The following is a 21,690-nucleotide window of genomic DNA, read 5'->3' as shown; positions in this document are numbered from 1 at the left end:
TTTTCAATTTTATTAAAACAGAAAAAATGTTTTGTGGCTCAGTAGCCACCAGCTATAATTCTGTATTTGTCCCTAATTAAAACATGAATGCCCTTTCACTATTTACCACAACCCATACTTTACACATTGCCTTTGAACGCTGAGTGATGAATTTCAGCCACCCTCTCATGAAATATGGAGCAATTCTGCCAAATTCCCTTCCACACTCTTCATTTGATGGCAAAATAACAGAGGAACCATAATTCACTTGCTATCATTCTTTTCCTGCTAACGTTTTATTCAGAATGAGCTTCATTAGTAAAGATGAAACTTTGGACTCATGACTGCTCCATGTTTACAAAACATACAGGCTCCTTTACATCGTGGTTAAGCATGAACAATCACTGAACACACATTTCCTAAAAAACATCCCGCATACCAAAATTGCATATTTTGAATTTTTAAAATTCACTAAACAAAATTTCACAGAGTGAACCCTAAAGTCTGTTTGCCAGCAAAGCACAAGCCAACGATGGAAGTTGGGAGCATTCAGGAAAAAAACTGAAGCTGGACCCCAACACACCCATCCTTCCTATTAAACAAGCAAATAAATACACATTCATACAGAGTAATGTGCTCTAAAAATGCAGGTGCTTGAATAATTACCCACACATTTTAGCATAAGTTTTGGTTTCTCAAAAAGTACTGGGTCACAGTAAACTTCTGTCTTTCTTTTTGGTGGAACTGGGCAGTGACTTCTTACTGGACACCAGAGAACAAAACTAACCTGGAACCTGATGATTTTGGCACAAGTCCATATGTGTTTCTCACAAAGGAAAAATTACAAAGACAAGGCGGTTGTTTTAAATTAATAATTCAAAAAATTTAGCAGTATCACTTTTTAATGCCAGGTATTGAACCAAGGAATGGGGCAGACTGCACTGCATTTTTAAAGTAGTATGACTATTGACATACTTGAGAAACATTTTAACACTGTACATTACAACAAACTATTTAGTTCATTTCTACACAAGTCAGCAAAAAAGCTAGGTGATCTAACATATATGACAGCTGCAAATTTAAAATTCTAGTTACAGTCTAAAGCCAGAACAAAAACTTTTCCAGAACTCCTATTTATAAAAAGGAATGAACATACACACTATGCGCGCACACGCAGGCAAAAATCTTGAGGTTTTACTTATTGCTCTTACACAAGGCTGTGAGCAGGCAAATGTCTGGATCAGAAATTAGGTCAAACATGCATTTCAGCAGGCACAAAAGTACAGGAAATTGATATTAACAAAACAATGTACCGTGTTACATAGTACACCATGGTATTCTGCTAATATAACACTTACGTCACTAATTCCGGATAAACTCCAGGTCTGCCTGTTGTATAATGTGTTATGCAGTGTGGTATTTTAACCTAATTTCTGATTCCTCTTTTATTCCACACTCTCCATATAGAGATGAAGAAGGCCTTTCTTTGCAATGCCAGAGAATCCTCCGCCTCAAGAGCTTCAGTCGGGCAGGTATGGCTGGAAGGAGGTAATGTTACCACCACGGTGCTGCCAGGACCTGCTCCTGGACTGCCTCGTGCTTTTGTGCATCAACTCAGATAAACATAGGCAGGAGCTGGTGCAAAATGCACCAGCGCGGTTCTCAGAGCATCCTTCACCTATGCCAGAAGCTTCTGGTACACCCAGCAATTGCTACAGGGTAAGGCAGTAGAGGGTCAAGTCCTGTGTCTGGTCAGTTCCTCAGGAGTCTTATAAAAGGCAGGATTTTTTGTGAGCTGGCTTTCCTTTACACAATAAGCAGCAGAGCATGGATGTCAGTAGAAATCTGGCTAGCTACTGGCAACGAGAGACAGCACGTTCACAAGACACATTGGGGAATACCTGGTGTTCCCTACTGCAACCAAATGAAACATGCTGCGGAGACGTGTCCATGTAATTACAATATTTGCAAGCCAGATTCAAGGCATACTGCACATGGGCCTTGCACAAGAAAAGGCATTGAGTGTGTTAACTGAAGACTTTTTTTTTCTCCCCTGTGTTATGCATATAGATGACAGTAGATAAAAATCAGCACAATGGTTCCTCTTCACACATGAGCAAACACACATCTTCACAACTAAGCACTCTATATTCTATTCTTCACTTAACAGGAAACAAGGAAGAAAATGGTGGTTTCAAAACAGGGAAGGAAAGAAATCCAGCATGAAGTCTGAGGCATGTTCCTGACAGAAGTGTGAGCTGAGAATGTTTATAGTGAGTCAGCAACTGGATTTTGTGACAAAACCAGAAAAACAAGGATGACTACGGAGTAAACTTGGGCACTGCATAGTCGAAACTATGTTATAATATGGCATTCAGCAATCTCCGAGAATTGGAAAGAGCAGTAGGTAGACACGTTTCAGGGAGGTTATGCCTCATACTCACAAAAAGAAGCAGTGCAAATCAACAGTTTTTTCTGTCTTATTAAAGACATGCCATGTGCCCCTTGATCCAATCCCTAAATCTCATGTAAATTTCAGCAATCAGACCTGCCAAATACCCAAATTCACACTGGACTCTACTTATGAGCAGTAATACTAAGTAGTACAGTGGGACTGCTTAGAGCAAGGTGCTACTGCAGTGAACATTCAGGAATTTGACTCTCCCAAGAAGTGAACTGCAAATGACTGGGGCTTTGTGACAGTCACAGGTGGAGGGAGACACTTACTGTGTTTGTTTTTCAAATCTATCCTTATGAAATCATCAACATTAGCAAGACTGGGAAGAGGCTCTGTTATGCTCACCCAGACATTCTGACACCAGGACAGCCACAGCAGTTTAGGAGGGGTGGCCTGGATTCTTCTCCAAGCTCCATCACTCACTGCCTCTTACCAGATGACTGCATACAAGAGTCCTTGGTCTCAGTTTTGATGGTGAGCCTTTCTTAGAGCAACACCTCTGTCATACTATTCATTAGTGCACAGTTGCAACTCCTAGGAAAGGAGGCGGCAAAATAGGTCTAAACTCTTCAAAAAGTAAACCTAACTGCAGAAAAAGAAAATTAAGAGCAACAAGTTACACATCCTCACAGGAGTCCTAGGACTTCTCATAACCCATTTCCTCACTAATGCTATGCAGGCCAGGTCATCAGGAAGTCTGCAGCCAGACTGGAGGTAAAATAGCATGTCCAATGTTTACCATGCAAAGCCATCCCTGCCATAAAGCCAGTTATGCAGAACTGTTTTGACTGCACTTCTAGGTATTCTTTCTAGCCCACTCTGCATCCCTTCTTGAAAGGTCCTTCAAATAGAAGATGCTAGAAGTACCAGCTCCCTGTATTTGAAAGAAATGGGGAAAAAAAGAGGCAAAAAACAGACAGCAAGGAAGGAAACGATTGCTTGTAAAATGCTTCCTTTTAAAAACTATTGTACAACTCCCTAACTTGGTTTAATTAACGTGTCACTTAGAACATATAAAATGCTTTACCAGCTAAATGATTTCTCCATTTCATGAGTCTCCCTCCCTCCCCTCATTAAAAAATAATGCATGTGTGGACCGATATTGAACCCCTCGTACAGTTGTGCGCCAATTCTCGTTTAGTTCTACGTGGAGCAGTTTTGATTTTAATACACTGTTCTGAAAGAAGAGCCCATACTGTATACTTCACAGTATAACCAGCTACATAGAGGTCTTTAATCTGGTAACACAATAAAAAAAGATCACCGTGAAGGCGCAGTCCCTTTGACAAACGGCTGCGGTGACACATGCAGTCCTCCTCAGTGCCACTGCCGCCAGACACGGGACGTGGTTTTCTCCGCAGGCTGCCGGGAGGCCGGACGCCACCGGGCACCGCTGCCCCGGCACAGCGTCCTGCGGACACTGGGGAAAGCTGCACGGAACCGCCTCGCTCAAAACCGCCGCCGAGCCGAGCCCCGGGGGAGCGCGGCCCCGCCGCCTCAGCCACAGGAGATCACCGTGAAGCGCTTGGAAATGCACGACATGTTGTGGAGGACGATGCCCAGCAAGAAGACCAGGACGCAGGCCACCAGGATGACGGTGCACACCCCCGACCAGGTGGAGCTTTTCACGGCGCCTCTCCGGTCCGGCTCCTCCGTGCCCGCCTCGGCAGGAAGGCCGGCCTGCAGCGGCTGCTGCTCGGCGGGGATCGTCACCACCGTCAGCGACTTCTGCTGGCCGCCGGGCAGCAGGCGGCAGCCGATGTCTCCCGGCAGCAGCGCCCGCTCCTTGGAGAGGGGCAGGGGCAGCATGTAGCACCCGTTGCTGGGCAGTTTGATGAAGACGGGCGTGTGCTCCGAGGTGTGCGGGATGGCGATGACGGCGATCACCTCGGGGTCGTCGGGCAGCTGGGACACGGAGTAGCCCGGAGGCAGCTTGGTGATGCCGCGGCACCAGGGGCAGCGCAGGTCCTTCTGGCTGGTCCTCATCTGCTGCAGGCACACGGAACAGCAGGTGTGCTTGCAGTCCAGCAGCTTGGGCCGCCGGCGGGGGCTGTAGTAGTTGAAGCAGATCTGGCACTCCAGCAGAGAGTCCTGGGACAAGGTCTCCATGGCGGCCAGAGTAGGGAAAGCGCAGCAGGCCTTGTGAGGAGCCTCGCCCGGACACCCCGCAGGAAAGGGGCACAGCCTTCCCAGCACTGCTCCTCAGGGCAGCACCTGCCTTCCCAACGCTGCTTTTCCTCAGGGCAGCACGGGGCAGCTCCTACGGAGAGCACAGGAAAACCTCCAGACCGAAACTTTCAGCACCTGGGACAAACCAAAAGACATGAAAGAACAGGTTACTCACAGGAGCTGTGGGAACAGAAGAGCCCAGCCACGGGAGAATGAAAACTAGCATTGACTTTGTTGACTAATTTGTTTCTCCTCCCTATCTTTCACTAGAAAGCATCTTCCCACCAGCTTCACCGAACAGTCCAGTGGCAAACCTTCAGGTCAGCCATCAGTACTATCATTAGGTTTCTTTTTTTTTCCCCTAATTTCCCCATCGACCCATCAGTCCACCACTCACAGTTATATTTATGCCTATAACAGAGGTAGCTCACTAGCCAGGTCCCCACAGCAACAACCTCCTGTCATATTTTCAGGACTTTTCAGCCCTTCCTACACCAAAACAATTGTTCTCACTTAATCCTTTAAATCTCTGAGGATTTTTAGCTATTTGGCTCAACTGCTAAGTCTGCATGAAGGGTGAGGGAAAGAAGAAGTATGTTAAAATGGAAGCATTTCCACAGGCTCCTGAACTTGTGCCTGTGCACAAATGAGCAACCAAGCAAGTCCACTGCAACACCTACATTTGCACATAATGAAAAGGAATGGTATCATTTTCAGTCAAATTAACTGTTTGCCCAGTTACATAAGCAGCTTGTTGAACATGGCCCTCTTGAAACATAAACCCTCTCACTAATGAAAACCTCACCTGAGACAAAAGGCTCTGTTTAGACCCAGGACCACTGAACACCACAAAGAACAAAAATGAAATAGAGTAATAACAAAAAGAAACATAATGCACTGAATTAAAAGCCAATTGTTACTAATCTTGTTCTAAATCCTTACAAAGGGATTCCCTTTACAATTCCCATTTTCCCATTTATTACTTACATCTTTGCCAAAAGAAAAGGCATCTGTGTTTACTTGCACAGTGTACTTTAGCTTTGTTTGATTTTGCTCACTCCAACACAATTAATATGAAGGGGTGACAGTTTTACAACATTTTACAATTTCTTCCTGTTTTTGAAGAAGTATCAGCCTGAATTTGCTTCCAGAGATTAAAGAAAACCCAAAATATTTGCAGACTTAATACCCAAGGACAACAGCTCTCAGAGGACTTCCTGCTTTCTATAAAATAAGTTCTTGCTCTCCTCTCTAGATTATAGCAACTAGGTTGCAACACACTAATCAATGGGTGATATCAGTATAACAAATATTGTAGTTTAAGAAGAGAAGGCAGGCACAGACATGGGGTTTGCAACCCAGGACAGTGCTCTGGACCTCACTGTCCTGTACCCTGCTTCTGGCAGTTAGCAGTATTTGAATAGGGAAAACAAAATCCACGTCATCTCTTCAGATGCTGATGCCTGGTATCACCAACACTGGCAGAATTGGCCCTGCTTGCTGATTTTGTAACAGCAGTGGATTTTGGCTCACAAGATGCTTCAACAAACATGCAGTGATAATCCTGACTCGGGAGGGAGCAGGGGCTGCAGTTCAGAAGGCTCCTGAAACACCTACAATGGCTGCAGGGGAAAGTGGCACACACTGTCCACCAGCACTTTTGGCATGCGTTATCTTAATGTGGCACAGAGGCCACTGCTGAGAGAGACCCCCACCATTATGAAGCCCATGGGACACCAGCTCCACACCCGTGCCATGCTACACAAAGGCATCAGCAGATATTCTGTGTGCTGGGAAGCTGAACACTGCTGCAGAAGGGGCTACACATCAGCTGCCTTGTGCAGGCCACAGCACAGGAAAGTGGAAGAAAATGAGGAGAGGTTTTATCTTCCTTATTTCCTTATCCATTACTATCTCTATATCCCTATGGTACAGGCACACACAAAGGAAGACTATCAAGAAAGGAGCTGACATGATAACAGACTGGCATGCAGCTGAGAGAGAAAAATGAAAGAGAGATATCCATGATGCTGGGCAATTTCTGGCTGAAAAAAAAAAAAATATTAAGAGACAACAGCCAGAATAGAAATTAGTTATAGAAACTCAGAAAAGCATCACTGAAGCTAGCAGATCCAGTTTCAGCCACAAGCAACCCAGTAGATTTGAATTTTGCACAGAAGTATGCATTCACAATCTGCAGTTACAGACCACCAGCCAAAGCTGAACTCACACATTACAAGACAAAACTCTTGCCTGCTTTATCTGCAAATCTATAAAAAACACCTCAGGTATAACAATACTGCAGTGTTATTACAAGAAAAATTCCCAATGCCTACAAATTCAGAAACTAAGGCTCATCATAAAAGGATAGAAGAGCCTCAAATATCATCCGGTTCCAATGTCCCTGCTGTGGGTAAGGACACCTTCCACTACACTAGGCTGCCAGAGCTCCATCCAGCCTGGTCTTGAACACTTCCAGGGATGGGGCAACCACAACTACTCTGGGCACTCTATTCAGTGCCTCACTACCCTCACAGTAAAGAACTTTTTCCTAAATCTAACCTAAACACTCTCACATTAAAATCATTTCCCCTTTGTCCTGTGACTACCCTGCCCAAGGACAGAGTGGAGGTATTCCTCCTGCAGATGTAAATTAGTATTTCTGCAAGGTCAGGACTGACACAAACTGTTCATATTTTTCCAAAGCATCTCAAATACTAATAATCAGAGGTGTGGATCAGCAGTAATGACCAGTAAGCAGAGAGGTTAGTATGATTCCTTCAGAACATAACTGAAGACAAGTTAAAGAGTAGCCACAGCCACCTAACCCCTTGACCTTTGCTGACATTGCCTTGTTCAAAGGTTGGTCATGCAGTTTTACAGGTGCAATGCAACTTTATTTCCAACCATACAACCCTCTTGCACTCTGCTACAGCTCAATCTCTGGATAAAAGAAAGTCAAGCCATCATCTACAGTAAGAATCTATTGGCAATAAAATTTGCACTGTGTACCTAAGAAGGAAAAAATCCATAGGAGCTCTCAGTACTCTTCTACCACTTCACTTTAATAACTATGCCAAGAGGAGCAGGCTTACTCTTGGACAGGAGACCAAGCTCTTTAGTTTGTGCTCAATGCACCATCACACCAGCTGTCACAGGTGAACACAGCTCATTCACAGCTTACTCAGACTAGACTCTTCTCTGTGCTTGAAGCAGAAAGACAGAGAGGCAGCCAGGGCTGCACAAGAGGGCACAGCTCGCTCCAAGTATCAGCCAAAACCATTGTTGTGTCGTTTGCTCTCCTCACACTGAGACACCCAAAGTGGGCAAGCAGACTGCTGACAGAGGAAAACAGAGTGGGGGAGAAAAGGCAGAGAACACTGTCAGGGATACCCACAGGTCTCTGCTATTGCACCTATACGTGTGAATAGGGGCACACACGTGGAACATGAACTGGGGAATATGACAGTGAAACCACACACACAAAAGCAACAGAAGCTACAAGTAGTGACTGCCTGGCACAAACCTGACAGCAACTGGAAGTTCTTCAGGGCTGACATCTAACTTGTAACACATATAATAACTAATTGGAAATGGAAATCCACAAGCTCCAAAACTCACGTGTCAGAAAGGTGCAGCAGGAACAAAGTAAGTAAGAAGAGACAGGCCACGAAAAATAATCTCTGCCTACCCTGCACTCCCTTTCTGTATATCTGCCCAATATGCACAGGGTTACCACTGGCTGGCAAGGAGAGGAGTTCACAAGCAGTTACAGAGAGCCAGGGAGAAACCTGCAAAGCCCCTGCAGCTGCCAGGTGGCTGAGAGCATGGCACAAAAGTCCTCCTTGCAGATTTGGGCTGCTCTCTGCACAAGCCATGAGTTTTTCAAATTGCACGACTCAAGAGCAGTAAAGCTCTGAAGAATAAAGCAAGTATTTCAGCTGTCTGTCAGTCATGCTATCTGTTCTGCCAGTACATCACTGGAGACCCAAGTTCTCTTTGTCTGGGTGAGCAAGAGGCCAGGAATGCCAAGGCATCAGCTTCCTACTCCCAAAGCAGCAGAAGGGGCATGTGTTGCCCTTACTATTGACATCTTCCCAACACAATGTGGGGGAGGTGCTGTGGGAGGTGAACAGATGAAGCTTGCTGTAATTGTGACAGTGAGAGGAAGAAAGCACAGGTTCGCTCTGCACGAATGCTAACTACAAACTGGTCCCCAACTGGCCAGGTCAGGAAAGACCACTATTTTTGGAACCCAGTGCAAAGGAAGACACCAAACATCCAAGCCCAGAGCTATACATAAAGTCAGAGAACGCAGTAATTAATGGCAAATCCTTGCCTAGCACCAGGATAATTTTCCCATGTAAGGATAGACCCTGTGATATTAAGCAATGGAAAACACAGCCTTGAAGGGGTGACACCTTCATTGAAGGACACAGAACTACCTTAAGACATAATTCCTATCTTACTAGGGCCCAAAATTCTATTAACTTGAAAACCCCAAAAATATACTTCAGTGATGCCTGCAGAATCCAATACAATTCACAGATGACTAAACATCATATACCATTTTAAAAGGCTGGCTCTGGGGTATGCTGATGTAGTTAACTGATCACTGAGAGAAAGCCTCAAACACTTTGCACAGACTTACACATGGATTTAGGCAGTCTACTTGCCACACAGCAAGGTTATAACAGAATTTCAGCAAGGCAGTGCATCGACAACACTTCACCTTTAGCGAGAAAGGTTCATTATGTAAACTCCCCAAACACATTAACAATTCTTTGGCAGCATTACTGAGTATGTATGATTTATGAAGAAGAAAGAATTGTTCGTTTCAGGTGCCCTTAGGCTGTAAAGGAGATGGGGTGAGGAGGGAGTGCTGTTCTCAATAGAAGAACTAATTGCAAGAATCATGTGCCCACAGATATGGAAGGAAATGTGTGCTAGACTTGCTTCTAAGATAATTGGAAGCATTTCTGCTACAAAAATTCAGCATCAATGAACTTTCTTTTCTCAAATTCACATTTGGACAAAACACACTCGGGCTACTGCAAATGTCCAGGACATACTACCTGATTTCCCCTGAATATCCTTCACTAAATGATCTTATTTATTTTTAGGCTGTTCTGTAGCACTAATTACCATAGTAACTGAGAACAGCACAATGAACAATTAATTTATTCATCACAATACCCTTGTTAAGAGACAAGTATTATCATCATTATCTTCTTTCATCATCTAAGAAAAGAAGCACTGAGAGACACACCAGTTGGTCCAAGGTCATGCAAGCACCACCCAGATGCCTCAAGGTTCCAATAAAATTTCACCACAACTCTACTTTTCACCTCACAAGCCAGGGGTGACAATGAGCTTCAATGAAGCTCAGAAATCCCCACATTTCTCCTCAACTCCTTCAGCTGGCATCATCTCCATGGTATGCCTGGGATTTGGGGGGGACGGGGGGGGCTTTCATTAAATAGATCAGCTTTTTCACAGATTATTAAAAACATGAGAGCCTATGCCCCAGAAGCTACGTATCTCCACAGACACAGTTCATCCACCATGCAAATTACAACTGAGAGACTAAATGCAGTTTGAGGGCATAAAAGTCACAATAAAACAACAAAGTAAATCCATTCCTCTCTCCAGAATTACCTGTTTTCCAGGAATCTTCCTGTAAGCCAGGCAGCCTACACCCGCCATCCTTTCCATTTCATTATTCACAATTGCACAGAATTATTGCAGAAGGAAAGTATTTTAATTTAGTCAAAGCCTTAGCCAGTACAAGCTGTCACTGCTCCTTTAGCTTTAGTTCACTCCTTTGCCAATATGAGCATCTTGGTATACACAGTCCTGGATGCATAAAGCCACAAAAAATAAAGCTGAGTGAAACTGTGATATATGAGTCTGTAACATCCTATGAACCAGCACCAGGGGACCCATGCTGATGGCAAGTGAACCTGCTATGGATGATCCTGATGGTACACACCAGACAGAACACCAGCTTGTCCTGCCCCTCAGACAGCTGAAAAATCAGTGGTGGATCACAAAAAAGGAGCCTAGTTGCAAGGTATCGTTCCACAGCATTTACCTTAGAAATTGTCACCAGCCAGCCCTAGGAAGAGGAGACAGAGGAAGAAAGGTCACCTACAGGAATGTAATGAGATGTAGACATTTATGGGTTTGGAGCAAAAACAGATCAGGTAGAAACACTAGCCTTTGGTGTTTAGAGAAAACAGAGAGAGACTCACATGCTGCTCCGTGTTCCATCTCGCATCACCAGCTGCATTGCTCCCTCTTTTTATCTGCAAACTTTGACACGTCCACATTCCCTGCCTCCAAAGACCTTATTTTGGTCAAATATGACCAGGATAAGCTGCACTTTGTTCCAACAGCAAACACTACTAATCACCTGCAACGTGCCAGGTCAGCAAACATTTTGTCGTGCTGAGGCAGAACAGTACAGCTGCTCTGTATGATATGCTCATCAGACAGTTTCACATGAGGCACTTTACAAGCAAAAAAGTTAAATTAAAATATTCCACAGAAATATGCCCATTTCAGACAGGCAGAGACAGAGTGGACAGCTTTCCTGTCTCTCAGCAGCCCTCTGTGCAGGTGATCCTAGAGGCCAGGAGGTAGGAGCATGATCTGCTCCTCACCAGCCCAGCTCTGATGTGTCTGCAGGTTTTTGACAAGGTCAATTGTGAAGCTGTCCCAGAGCTATGGTTTTCTAAATCTCCCAGTCCTCCTCCATGCTGCCAGAGCAGCCCCAGGTGCAGCTCTGTCCTGCTAAAACAAGTGTGATGGTACTTCTCACCATTCCTGCTGTTCTAAGTTTCCCTTCTCTCCATGAGAGGTGCACTGGCAGGATGAAAAGATCTGACTGTGGTCCTAAGACATATCACATCTGAAAATTTTCCAGCGTGGGATATAAAAGGTTCCTTGCATTTTGCAAATAAACAGAATCTCCAGCATTCACAGCATCCCAGGGGATGCTGCTCATTCTACAGCCCACTCTGAGAACAGTATTTGCAAGATCATTAGCACTTCCTCAGTTTTGTTGGCTGCTCTTAATTATGCCTGCACTCACTTCTAAACCCCAGGATGAGAGGAATGAAAAGCCAGTTTTCCACTACCAAGTGAGAGATCCATTTGACCTTCAAACCAACACCGTGAAAAATGACAGTGGAAGGTGTGGTGTGAAAACAATTCTACCTTTCAGGCCTTAATAAAAGCAGCACCAATAACTATGACTAGGACATACGGGAGAAGTGATTAGGTAGTTGGCAGAGATTTAGAAACTGCTTCTCTAACCTGAAGTAAGGTTACAAGTTAAGTCACTGAGGCTAAAATCCCACAAAATACAGGAGGAGCTACTAGTGCTAAACTCAAACTCGGTAACATCTTTCACCCTTTTTCTGAGGGCTTTTCACTTATGGCAGTATGATATACTACCGTGGCATTCAAACTGCTGAGAGAGGCATGAAGCACCTGATCACTGAAATTACAAATTTTTCTCTCCCATTAGAGCTTTATGCTTCATCTGCCATTGATAGAATTTGCCTGATAATAAATAGAAACTTAATTAAAAGATTCTTCCCTCCCTCCCCTGAGGATCTGGTATTAGACTTATAAAACACATCATCAAAAGAAATTTTGAATAAAGCTCAAATGCAGACTATTCTCACTGATACAGGTCAGTGGGTGACTGAGTCTATTAAGGCACTAGTCTATAATTAAAGGAGAGAGTGCTACAGCTCTCCAAGGTCATTGAGAGGATTTTGATAAAACTAGGATAAAATCTATCTGCCCATGGGCCTAAACAGTAAGGAAAGGAATCAACACTCACATGTTCATACACTGTCAATACAATGCAAAAACTGCAAACTCAATTTCACACTTACCTCAGGAAACAAAAGCCCTTCAAAGGACAGTTTCAATGGCTCTGTGCCTCCACCTGCTTAACATGCTCTCTGCACTTAGCTAGCACAGCTTCCCCAAGGATGCAACTATGTGACCCACCTCCACATGGCTGCTCTCAAGGCCTGGGATTTGTTTTCTTCAAGTGCTTTTGCTTCAGAAAAAATGTGGGGGAAAAGCACAATAGATCTACAGAAGTCCAAGTAATACATCCTTTTACACTGAAATAGATGGAATTAAGAAAATGAAAAATATTTTGTTAAAAGCCCCACAACAGTAAGTAAGGAAATTCTCTTCTTTCATACACCATAATTGAATAGAATAAGGTGGAATAAGGTCCGAAAGAGATTAGAAGGGCACAGGGAGCTTTGTTCATCTTTCTACCTGTCTCCTGCAATCTAAGTGGGCAGCACAAAGGATCAAACCCCCTGTTTATCAACAGAGAATGCCTAACAGCTGTGCCAGTGCCAATGCCAAACCACCACTTCCAGAAGTTTATCTTCACAAGAGAGGGGAAGACAGCCAACTAATATGCCTCCTCAAGGTCAACGGCTCTGTCATTGCGTAATGCAGACAAATCATGATCTTCATGAAGCTCTGGCCTCTGATAAGCACTACAGCTACTCCAGGTCACACCAGTGGTCATTCACATTTGCAGATTACACCAAAAGGAACTGGAACTGATCCAAAAGCTCCCTTCTTATTGGAAACTAATCATTCACCCTGTAACATTCTGTCAACTTGTAATATTAATACCACCTTCGTTTCCTGGATTTTGGGAACAGTCCAATGCTCTCTGCAAATATGGATCACAAGCAGAGTTAGATCAAGCCTGAACTGCATAATATTGATTATTTCCTATTTCATGATTTATCTCTCTGTCTTTAGACCAGTAAAATCCTCCAAAGAGATGTAGCGGGCTATACCAGATAAATAATTACTTCCAATGCTTTTCCAAACCACAGGTTTCTACCTGTTACTATCCACTCCACAAGCTCCAGTTCAGACAAGTCATGAAACACACGACGTGATGTTAGCCAGAGAAGTTAATGGGATGACACATGCTCTTGAGGTCACTTACACATTTTACATATTTAACACATGATCCATCAACACCACCAATACAGAACCAGTGCCAGAAGCCACAGGCAGAGCAAGGTAATTTCCAAGTGCTGACACATCTGCTTCCCCTACACCACGCTGAAAAGGTGTGATCCGAAGAAACACAATGGCAACCTTCCCAAAACAGCTGCAACTAAACAAACTGGTTATGAATCGACTCTCCCAACCAGCTCCACACCGTCACACAAAGCCCCAGTAGCACCAGGTGAAACTGCAGATCAGTGGTGAGCCAGCAAACTAACACCAGGAAAGGCTCCCGGCTCTCTCCATGCCCATGACAGAAACAAGACTACCAAGGATGGACTTCTAGAATGAAGCCTAGAACAGAGTAGTGAAGGGATATGCACCCAGTCTCCCCATCATGTGAACCAGCACTGTTTTCAGACAGTTTCAGAAGTATTCTTGCAGCTAAAAGTAGCAGTGCTCTCTCTCAAGGGCGATGATCATAACTCAGGTTTAGCACTACCACAACCCTCTCTGGTGGGCTGAGACAAATTACAGCTCTGGGACACTGAGCTCAGAGCTGCAGCCCCTTCTGCTGTGGCAGGGACTGGCAACAGGCTGCTCAAATGCTCAGGCATAGAAAGATGAACTGTTCCTGCCCACATTATGTGCAACCTACTGTTGCTTTCCTTCACAGAGATGGTACTCAAGTCACTCCTATAGCTGCATGAATTTATCAGACCTGCCAAGCTTTCTTATGTTGAATTTAATTCTTTACAGTGAGTTTGAAAGTTTAGGCTAGACATCACCCATTATACTTCTGCCAGTCAAAATCTGCTTTTGAAACACCCTGGTGTGAAAATACCCTCCATTTGGCAGCCCTTAAACTAACAGTTTAACAGCATTTTGCTGTATGAAGGAGTGCAAATGCTCAGGAAGGACTGTGTTACACCACATTAGAGCAAAACAGTCAAAGAGAAGCAAACTGCTTCACACCTCTTAATTTTGTGCTTGGTTCTGCAGTTCTTGCAATGTAACAGCAGACCAGACTTAGGAAGGAAACTAGCATAATGCTGTAATGCTGAACACAGTATCACAATCCTGACAGCTATGACCACAGTGAGTCCTAGGCTCGCAGGAGTAAGGACAATCAGGTTAATATTCTGTAAAAAGAAGACTTCTAGTTCTGTTTATCTGAAGAAAAGACTGAAAACATGAACTTCAGATCCCAGTTAGGTAGGACCCCTAAACGTCAGTCTCTTGATTTGCAGGCCAGTCTCGTGATTCCTGCATGAGAGTTAGCTCTAACTCAAGAAATTAAGTTTTGAGGTGAACAAATTCATTGGCAGTTTCAGATCAAATTATGCAAATACTTTCTCCTTCAGCAAAAATGGAAATTTCCATCACGTCAGCTCATTTCAACTTCCATTTCAATTTGACTGTCTTCTTTTAGAAGAAATTTATAAAAAGGTAATGTAAAGGGCAGACAAAGATTTTTGTACTGACTCTGGAATAATTCTTCTTCTGATATTGTGAGCCACTGGCTGAGCCAGAAGTGTCTCTCACGCTGCTCTACCACTGAATGTGGAATGCTTAAGTCTAGTGATACAGCATGACTTTTTTTGCTTTCCTAGCCTAACAAAAGACAAATAAGATACACTGAAAACTATTAGCTATAGTTTTATGGAACTGTGTTTTCAACAATTGTTATTCAGCTTTTTTGGCTGTTGGCTTAAAAATAACATCACAACACGGGACATTTTCAATGTACAAGTTATGTTTCATGATGTGACCAAAAGCTGAAGAGGACTATGTGGCCAATAGGACTGCTGGCTTTTACAAGTGTTTCCTGCAAAGGATCTGAAGGATCTTACAGCAAAAAGCCAGGTGATTCTGATGTCTTAAAAAAAAAAAAAAATCATACTCATCCCAATGCTCTCCTGCATATACATCCCAAGATTGTTAATTACTTTTGAGGCCTTACATCAGAGAAGTCTTACCATGTATTTCCAACACGTATTTCACCTTGAATTCAGTGCCACTCACTACAAGAGGAAGACTGAGGGGCTGAAACGTGTCCAGAGGACAGCAGAGCTGGTGAAGGGTCTGGAGCACGTCTGATGAGGAGCAGCTGAGAGAGATGAGGGTGTTTAGCCTGAAGAGAAAGAGGCTCAAGGGAGACCTTACCATTCACTAAAATCACCTGAAAGGAGGTTGTGGTGAGGTGGGGGTTGGGCTTTTCTTCCAGGTAACAAGTGACAGAATAAGTGGCCTCAAGTTGCACCAGGAGAGGCCTAGAATGATGTCAGAAAAAAATTATTCACAAAAAGGATTGCCAAGCATTGAAACAAGCTGCTCAGGGAAATGGTGGAGTCACTGTGCCTGGAGGTATTTAACAGATGTGGAAATCTAGCACCTGGGGACATGGTTTAGCATAAACATGGCAATGCTGAGATAATGGTTGGACTCAATGATCTTAAAGGCTTCTTCCAACCTAAATAATTCTGTGATTCGATTCCATGAAACATCACACAGAACAGCACTTAGGAACCAAAGAGGTGCCTTAGGGACAGGACAGCCCACTAAGGAAGGGAAAAGGCAAAAAGTCTAGAGAGTGTTGCACTGGATGTGATAATCTATGACATGGTGTGAATACACACAGCTTTATGCATATCTGCAAGATCTGACCATATTCCACTTATTTTTCTTATAGTATTGTATCTGTGTCTTACAGCGGCACACTGAACACTGGCAATGCCAATGCCCACAACCAAACTGATGCCAAAGGCACCACACTGACTTAACACCCATTTAGGCTTTGACCCACAGATGGAAAATCAGTGTTAAAATACAGAATCAAAATCTGCCTCTTTTATACTGCCCAAACAAGTTCTTGGCCAGGATGAAAAAAAACTCAGTTCTGGACCCAGATCTGCTTTGTGACACAAACGACAATATCTCTTGCTTTATAGCCAAAAGGTTTTAAGAATTACTTTACTGACATAATTTTTACTTTTTAGAGTTGAGTCAGTGTTTTCTTAACTTTTGCCTAAGTGTCAGGTGGTCTTTCAATGGAAACTGAAATCTCTGCTTTGGGAGATTTTTTGCCAAACACAGAAATGATCCAAACATTTTACTAAAGCAACCCATAAATTTTTAAAAATGCTTCATATTTTGCCAAATAACAGCATGGATTGGAAAAATAATTTTCTATTTTTTAAATCACTCCTTCACACTGTGCTCTCTGTTTTTTAAGCCACGAAGCCTCTGCCAGTTTCTTTCATGCCAAGTTTGCAGAACACCTGCCAGAGTGTGTTCTTTGCCAATAAACAGGATCCTTAAGTGCCACGATGATTAAAAAAAATAATGAAAAGATCAATACAAATAAATAGTACTGTTATTCCTATTATTGACATTCAGGCTTTCTTTGCTCTCTTTTCTCAACTTCTGGAGCAGCTGCCTCTAGAAAAGAGCAAGCAAAGAGAGAAGTGCCAGCAGGTGGCACTCCAGAATACAAACCATTGAGCACCAGGGCTCACAGGACCAAGGAAGCCAGTTCTGCTTGGCTGTCCCACTACCCCTTTACCACCCTTCAGGAGGTTTGGTTTAGGATGATTGTCTCCACCTTCCCTCTCCCAAACAGCAGGGAAAAGTGCTGCCAGTCCCAGCTTTTACCTTGGTGCTGGATGGGATGCACCAGCACACTGAGATGCACGTTGTGCAAGTCAGGGACAGCAGCACTCAAAGCACTGAGCTCATCACTCACCCCTGGCCAAGGGGAGGCTCCCACCAGGCAGGTGGAGTGGCTTTCCCACCCTGTGCATGCAGAAGTGCATCCTGCTGCCTCCCACCACTCTCCTACACTCCTCTCAACACAGGACAGAGCTGAAGTAATGCTGGCTTTTACTGCTTTAAGACAGCACCAGCAACAAAAAACAGACTCCAACAACTAGGAGAGCAGTTCCTTTGTGCTTATTTTCAGCTGTGCCCAACACACACAGAACAGCTACAGCGCTCACCTGGCATGGCTGGGAAGTGTCACTATGGTTCTCCACAGCACCAGGGTGAAGACACCCATCCTGCTCTGAGCCTTCTGCCTTGCCCCAACACTTGCACTCCTCCCACAGCAAAGCCAGTCACACCAGCACTTATTTGAATCAAACACTGTCAGTAAAGCCTCTACCTAGAGGTCTCAGCGGCCAGAAGAAATAAATCCACCTTAAAGAGCCCACCTCGTCTTCACATCTCTCATCCAACTCTTAACAGCAATTGCTTGTTTTGCTCCTGCTAAAAACACTCCCAATCCTTTAATGTTCAAAATTAGGCCCTTTAAAACCCTGTGCAACTTGAGAGAGGTAGAAGGAGGTATCCTTGAAAATGGAATTTTAAACAAAAACCATAGAAGTTTTGTGCAATTCGAGACATTAAGCACAGCAATGAACATTTAGAGAGTTAATGAACTGCTCAGTTGACAGAGATGAAATTTTCACATCATTCTACCCCGGAAAAAATCTAGTGTTTAAAAGTACTGGAAGGTCATACAACTGAGTGGAAAAGAAAAAAAAAAAAAAAAAAAAAAAAAAAAAAAAGCCTGCATTTTTATCAAGTCCTTACAATTACATAAAAGCTACACAAACATGGAAAACAAGCAGCCCTCTTACAATAAGCAAAGTATTTACTGCTTAAACCCTCCTTAAAGGCAAACCTGTACCATAGGATCTGTCTGTTCATGCAGAAATAGCAGAAAAGATCTGTCATAAAGTAATTTCCTTTCCTCTTCTGTATATGTCAGTAGATCACTGGCATTTCCCTGCCCCTTCCCTCCAAATTGACTCCAAATACAAATAGACACAAAACTGGAATAGTTTAAGGTCATATCTGTGGATATGACCAGCAAATATAAAACCAAAGTAATGTGTTCTTATAGAACAGGGCCCATGATCAGTGCCATGACGTCCATTGTGTTTAGGAAATTCCTTTGTATTTAGAACTTCAAACTCATTTCCTCACACTCTATAAACACCTTTTCTCTTGATGGTTCACTAGTGTCACCCACTGAAGGAGACACAGTTCAAGTCAAGGTTTATGCACTATATGCTCTGCACACAAGTTTGCTCAAAACACATTTTTAGAGTAAGTTATCTGCAACTGTTCATGCTTACTCTGCCTCCCTAGCTGTTATCTCACTGTGGATGTGGACAATAAAATATTCACCTGTGGAAAAACAAATTATGAAGCATAACTGTAACCAATACATAGAGCAGCAATGAAGTGTGTAACTGCTGGTTAATATCAGAAGTATTTCCAATCCTGAAAGTCACACAGCTGTTGCTTAAAGAACTCACTTGAATCTCCTGCTTCCATGATGCCCCTGAACAGATACATGGATGTTCTCCTCAATATTCCACCCACCTGATCAGGAAGCAGAACTAAGGGGTGATGGGGCTTCAGTATTCTCCTTGCTATAGGTGCAATAAACCTGCATCTCTAGTGAGAAGACTGCACTTAGTGTGGACTCTCAGGAGCTTTAATGTTGCCAAGCAGCAAGTGCATTGTAAGTAGGTTCAGAAAGGCACACAAAATTCTCTGGCACTGACTAGTTAATAGATGTGAAAAGGGTCAATCCCTTTGTTAGTTCTGTGATTCTACGAAATTTGGAAGAAATATCATGTATTTAGTGGGGCTGGGAGACCAAAGAAGGAACATTAGAATGAAAGCTTCTTGCTTTAAAGACAATAGTTTTATCCACCTATATTCTTTTTTAAGCTTGATTTTTTGCTAATGAGATGCTGCATGCAGACTTTCAAGCTCCTCAAAATAAAGAATGCAGGTGCAAGACACAGGTGTGAGTTCTACAATCATAAGAATAAAGGCATCTTTTAGGAAGAAAAGAATTATTAAATATTTTCATTCCCGTATGTTGATTGCATAACTCTTCTAAAGAAAGCAGTAAAGGTCACTGAAATGCACAGGCCTTTGCTGGTGGAAAAATGCTATTGTATATTGTTTAAAATGACACAAAAGAAAGCAGCATGAATGCTAGAAAATGAGACCTTTAAAGGAATATGCTGAAAAACTCCAACTCAGCATTATATCCTGATTTTAAAATGCACAAGTACACGTTATGGACCTCTGTGTCCCTCTTCATTTTAAAAAGCAACAGTATTATAATTTTATTAAAGGACAAATTTGTAGATTCTTATCACTTCTTAAAATTGCCAGTTCATCATTCTTAATTTTTTGTTCTCATTTCATAACCACCGATTAACATACAAGATAATAGTTTCTCCAATGGACAACATAAAGGAGTTTCAGCCAGCAGAGGAAGCAGCACCACAGGAATGTAAGCCTGTAACACTGGAAAAAATGAGTCAGGTTCCTCAAAATATAAAGGGTTTTTTCCTGCAGCTCCATCAAGAGCTACAGCCATAAAGTTCCTGCAGTTGTGGGATTACACTTCCACCGCCCCTCACCAAACACCGCCACTTATCTTTAGTCACACTAACTCCAAACAGGACTAAAGGAAGGAAAGCCAGCATGTCACACAATTCCAACTTTTATTCAAGTAACTCCTCACCACCATAAGTAGCACAGCTCACACCTTCTTGTGTCACGGATGCAGCTGCATCAGAAGAGATGTGCACAGTGTGAAGGAGCTTCTTCCCTAAACTCCTTTTGAACATGGGCAAAACAAACTTAAAATACACATTTTCTTACCAAAATGCTTTTCACTTGTTTACCTTGCTTTTTTGCAAAGATGTTCAGGAGCATGCCATCACGTATGATAGCATGAATCAATTTATTTTACACATGAAAATAATTATAAATTTATACATGAGTTTAAGGAAATGTGTCACAGACACTTCGTAGGTGAACCTACAATTTCTTTAAAGCTGTGAAAACCAGTCTGGGTACAGCTCTGCCAGCATTTCTTTCTGCCACTGACCACTCCTCCATACGAAGCAGTTCCACTGAGCTGGTGAAGCTCCTCTCACAGTAGCTGCTCTCAAGAGTAGATTTGAGCCAAACTTGCCCAGGAATCCTTCCAGTGGAGAAGCCATTCTGGTCAAATTCCCAAATGCCAACATATGTGATATGTGTTGTCTGACAGGAACAGACCTTCCCAATCTTTAGATAAATATGAGGAAGGCTAAATCTCAAACATTCAGCAAAAGCTTCCAAAGAAGACAACCACTGGATTTTTTTAAGACCACCTCAAAATCATCCTGACATGCCCTAGATTTCATGATCTATTTTAAAATTCCCTTTCAACTACTATTACTTGTGTTTTCTGTAGAAGTCACATGAACAGGGAGAGTGGCAGCTTGCAAGAGATTGTAAACTGAAAGGCAGAAGACACTGTGAAACTGAGAGGATTAAAAAATCCACGTTTCTGTATGCTTGAAGACTTTCAGGAGGGTCATTTTTCTTTCTGAAGGGGGCTGCTAATTAGCCAACCATAAAAGTAGCAGTTGTAAACAGTCCTCGTAAAAATAGCTCACTGCTTATTGAAAGCAAATTTGTGAGCAATACAACTTCACTGAATTCTAACTAATTTGCTATTGCTGACCAGCTTCTCTCTTCTAGACATCCTTAAACTTCATACTGACACATCTACTCCAGACTATCAGTCTGTTCAATTAACACAATTCCAGCATTTCTGCTGATTTCAGTTTTAAGAAGGGAATCTTATCTACTTCAAAAAGTAAAATCGGAAGTAGTTTATTCCTGTTCCCAGCCTAGCTCCCTTCCACATCAGAAATATTTATGGAAAACAAGAGGTGTCCTCAGGCAAATCATATCACATCCCCACTTGCTACACTTTGAACTTACAACTAACTCCAGTATCCTAGTATTACACTTCATTAGTGTGGGACAAGTCCTTAAAAATGGTATTTTGTGCTTGCAAATTAAGCCAGGATGATGAATTAAAAATAGAGAAAAGTGAGTTTTAATAAAAATTTATGGGTTTTCAAATGAACACCTTATGAATTATATTAAATTAACAACTATGCCACCTGTACTAAGGGAAGTGGTGCCTTTCTATTAAATATTAGAAATCAGGCCATCCATTTTCAGAACTGTGAAATGCT

The 21,690-nt window shown here is 42.8% G+C and overlaps 1 protein-coding gene across 7 annotated transcripts in view; it reads right to left on the bottom strand.

Annotated features, from left to right (window-relative positions):
* Positions 1-256: 256 nt before the first annotated feature.
* Positions 257-21,690, bottom strand: part of RNF152 (ring finger protein 152) — a 43,045-nt gene continuing 21,611 nt past the window's right edge. For 3 of the 7 annotated variants that reach the window (XM_079301661.1, XM_079301663.1, XM_079301664.1), the window contains exon 2: positions 257-4,741. In XM_079301661.1, the coding sequence (XP_079157787.1) occupies positions 3,935-4,546 (612 nt within the window). In that variant the 5' untranslated portion in view covers positions 4,547-4,741 and the 3' untranslated portion in view covers positions 257-3,934. The other 4 variants (XM_079301659.1, XM_079301658.1, XM_079301660.1 and 1 more) reach the window with 4 other exon arrangements.

The sequence above is a fragment of the Erithacus rubecula genome (assembly GCF_903797595.1).
Source record: "Erithacus rubecula genome assembly, chromosome: 3".
Lineage (NCBI taxonomy): Eukaryota > Metazoa > Chordata > Aves > Passeriformes > Muscicapidae > Erithacus > Erithacus rubecula.
Note: the sequence above shows the minus strand (reverse complement) of the source record. Positions and strands in the feature narration are given on the sequence as shown.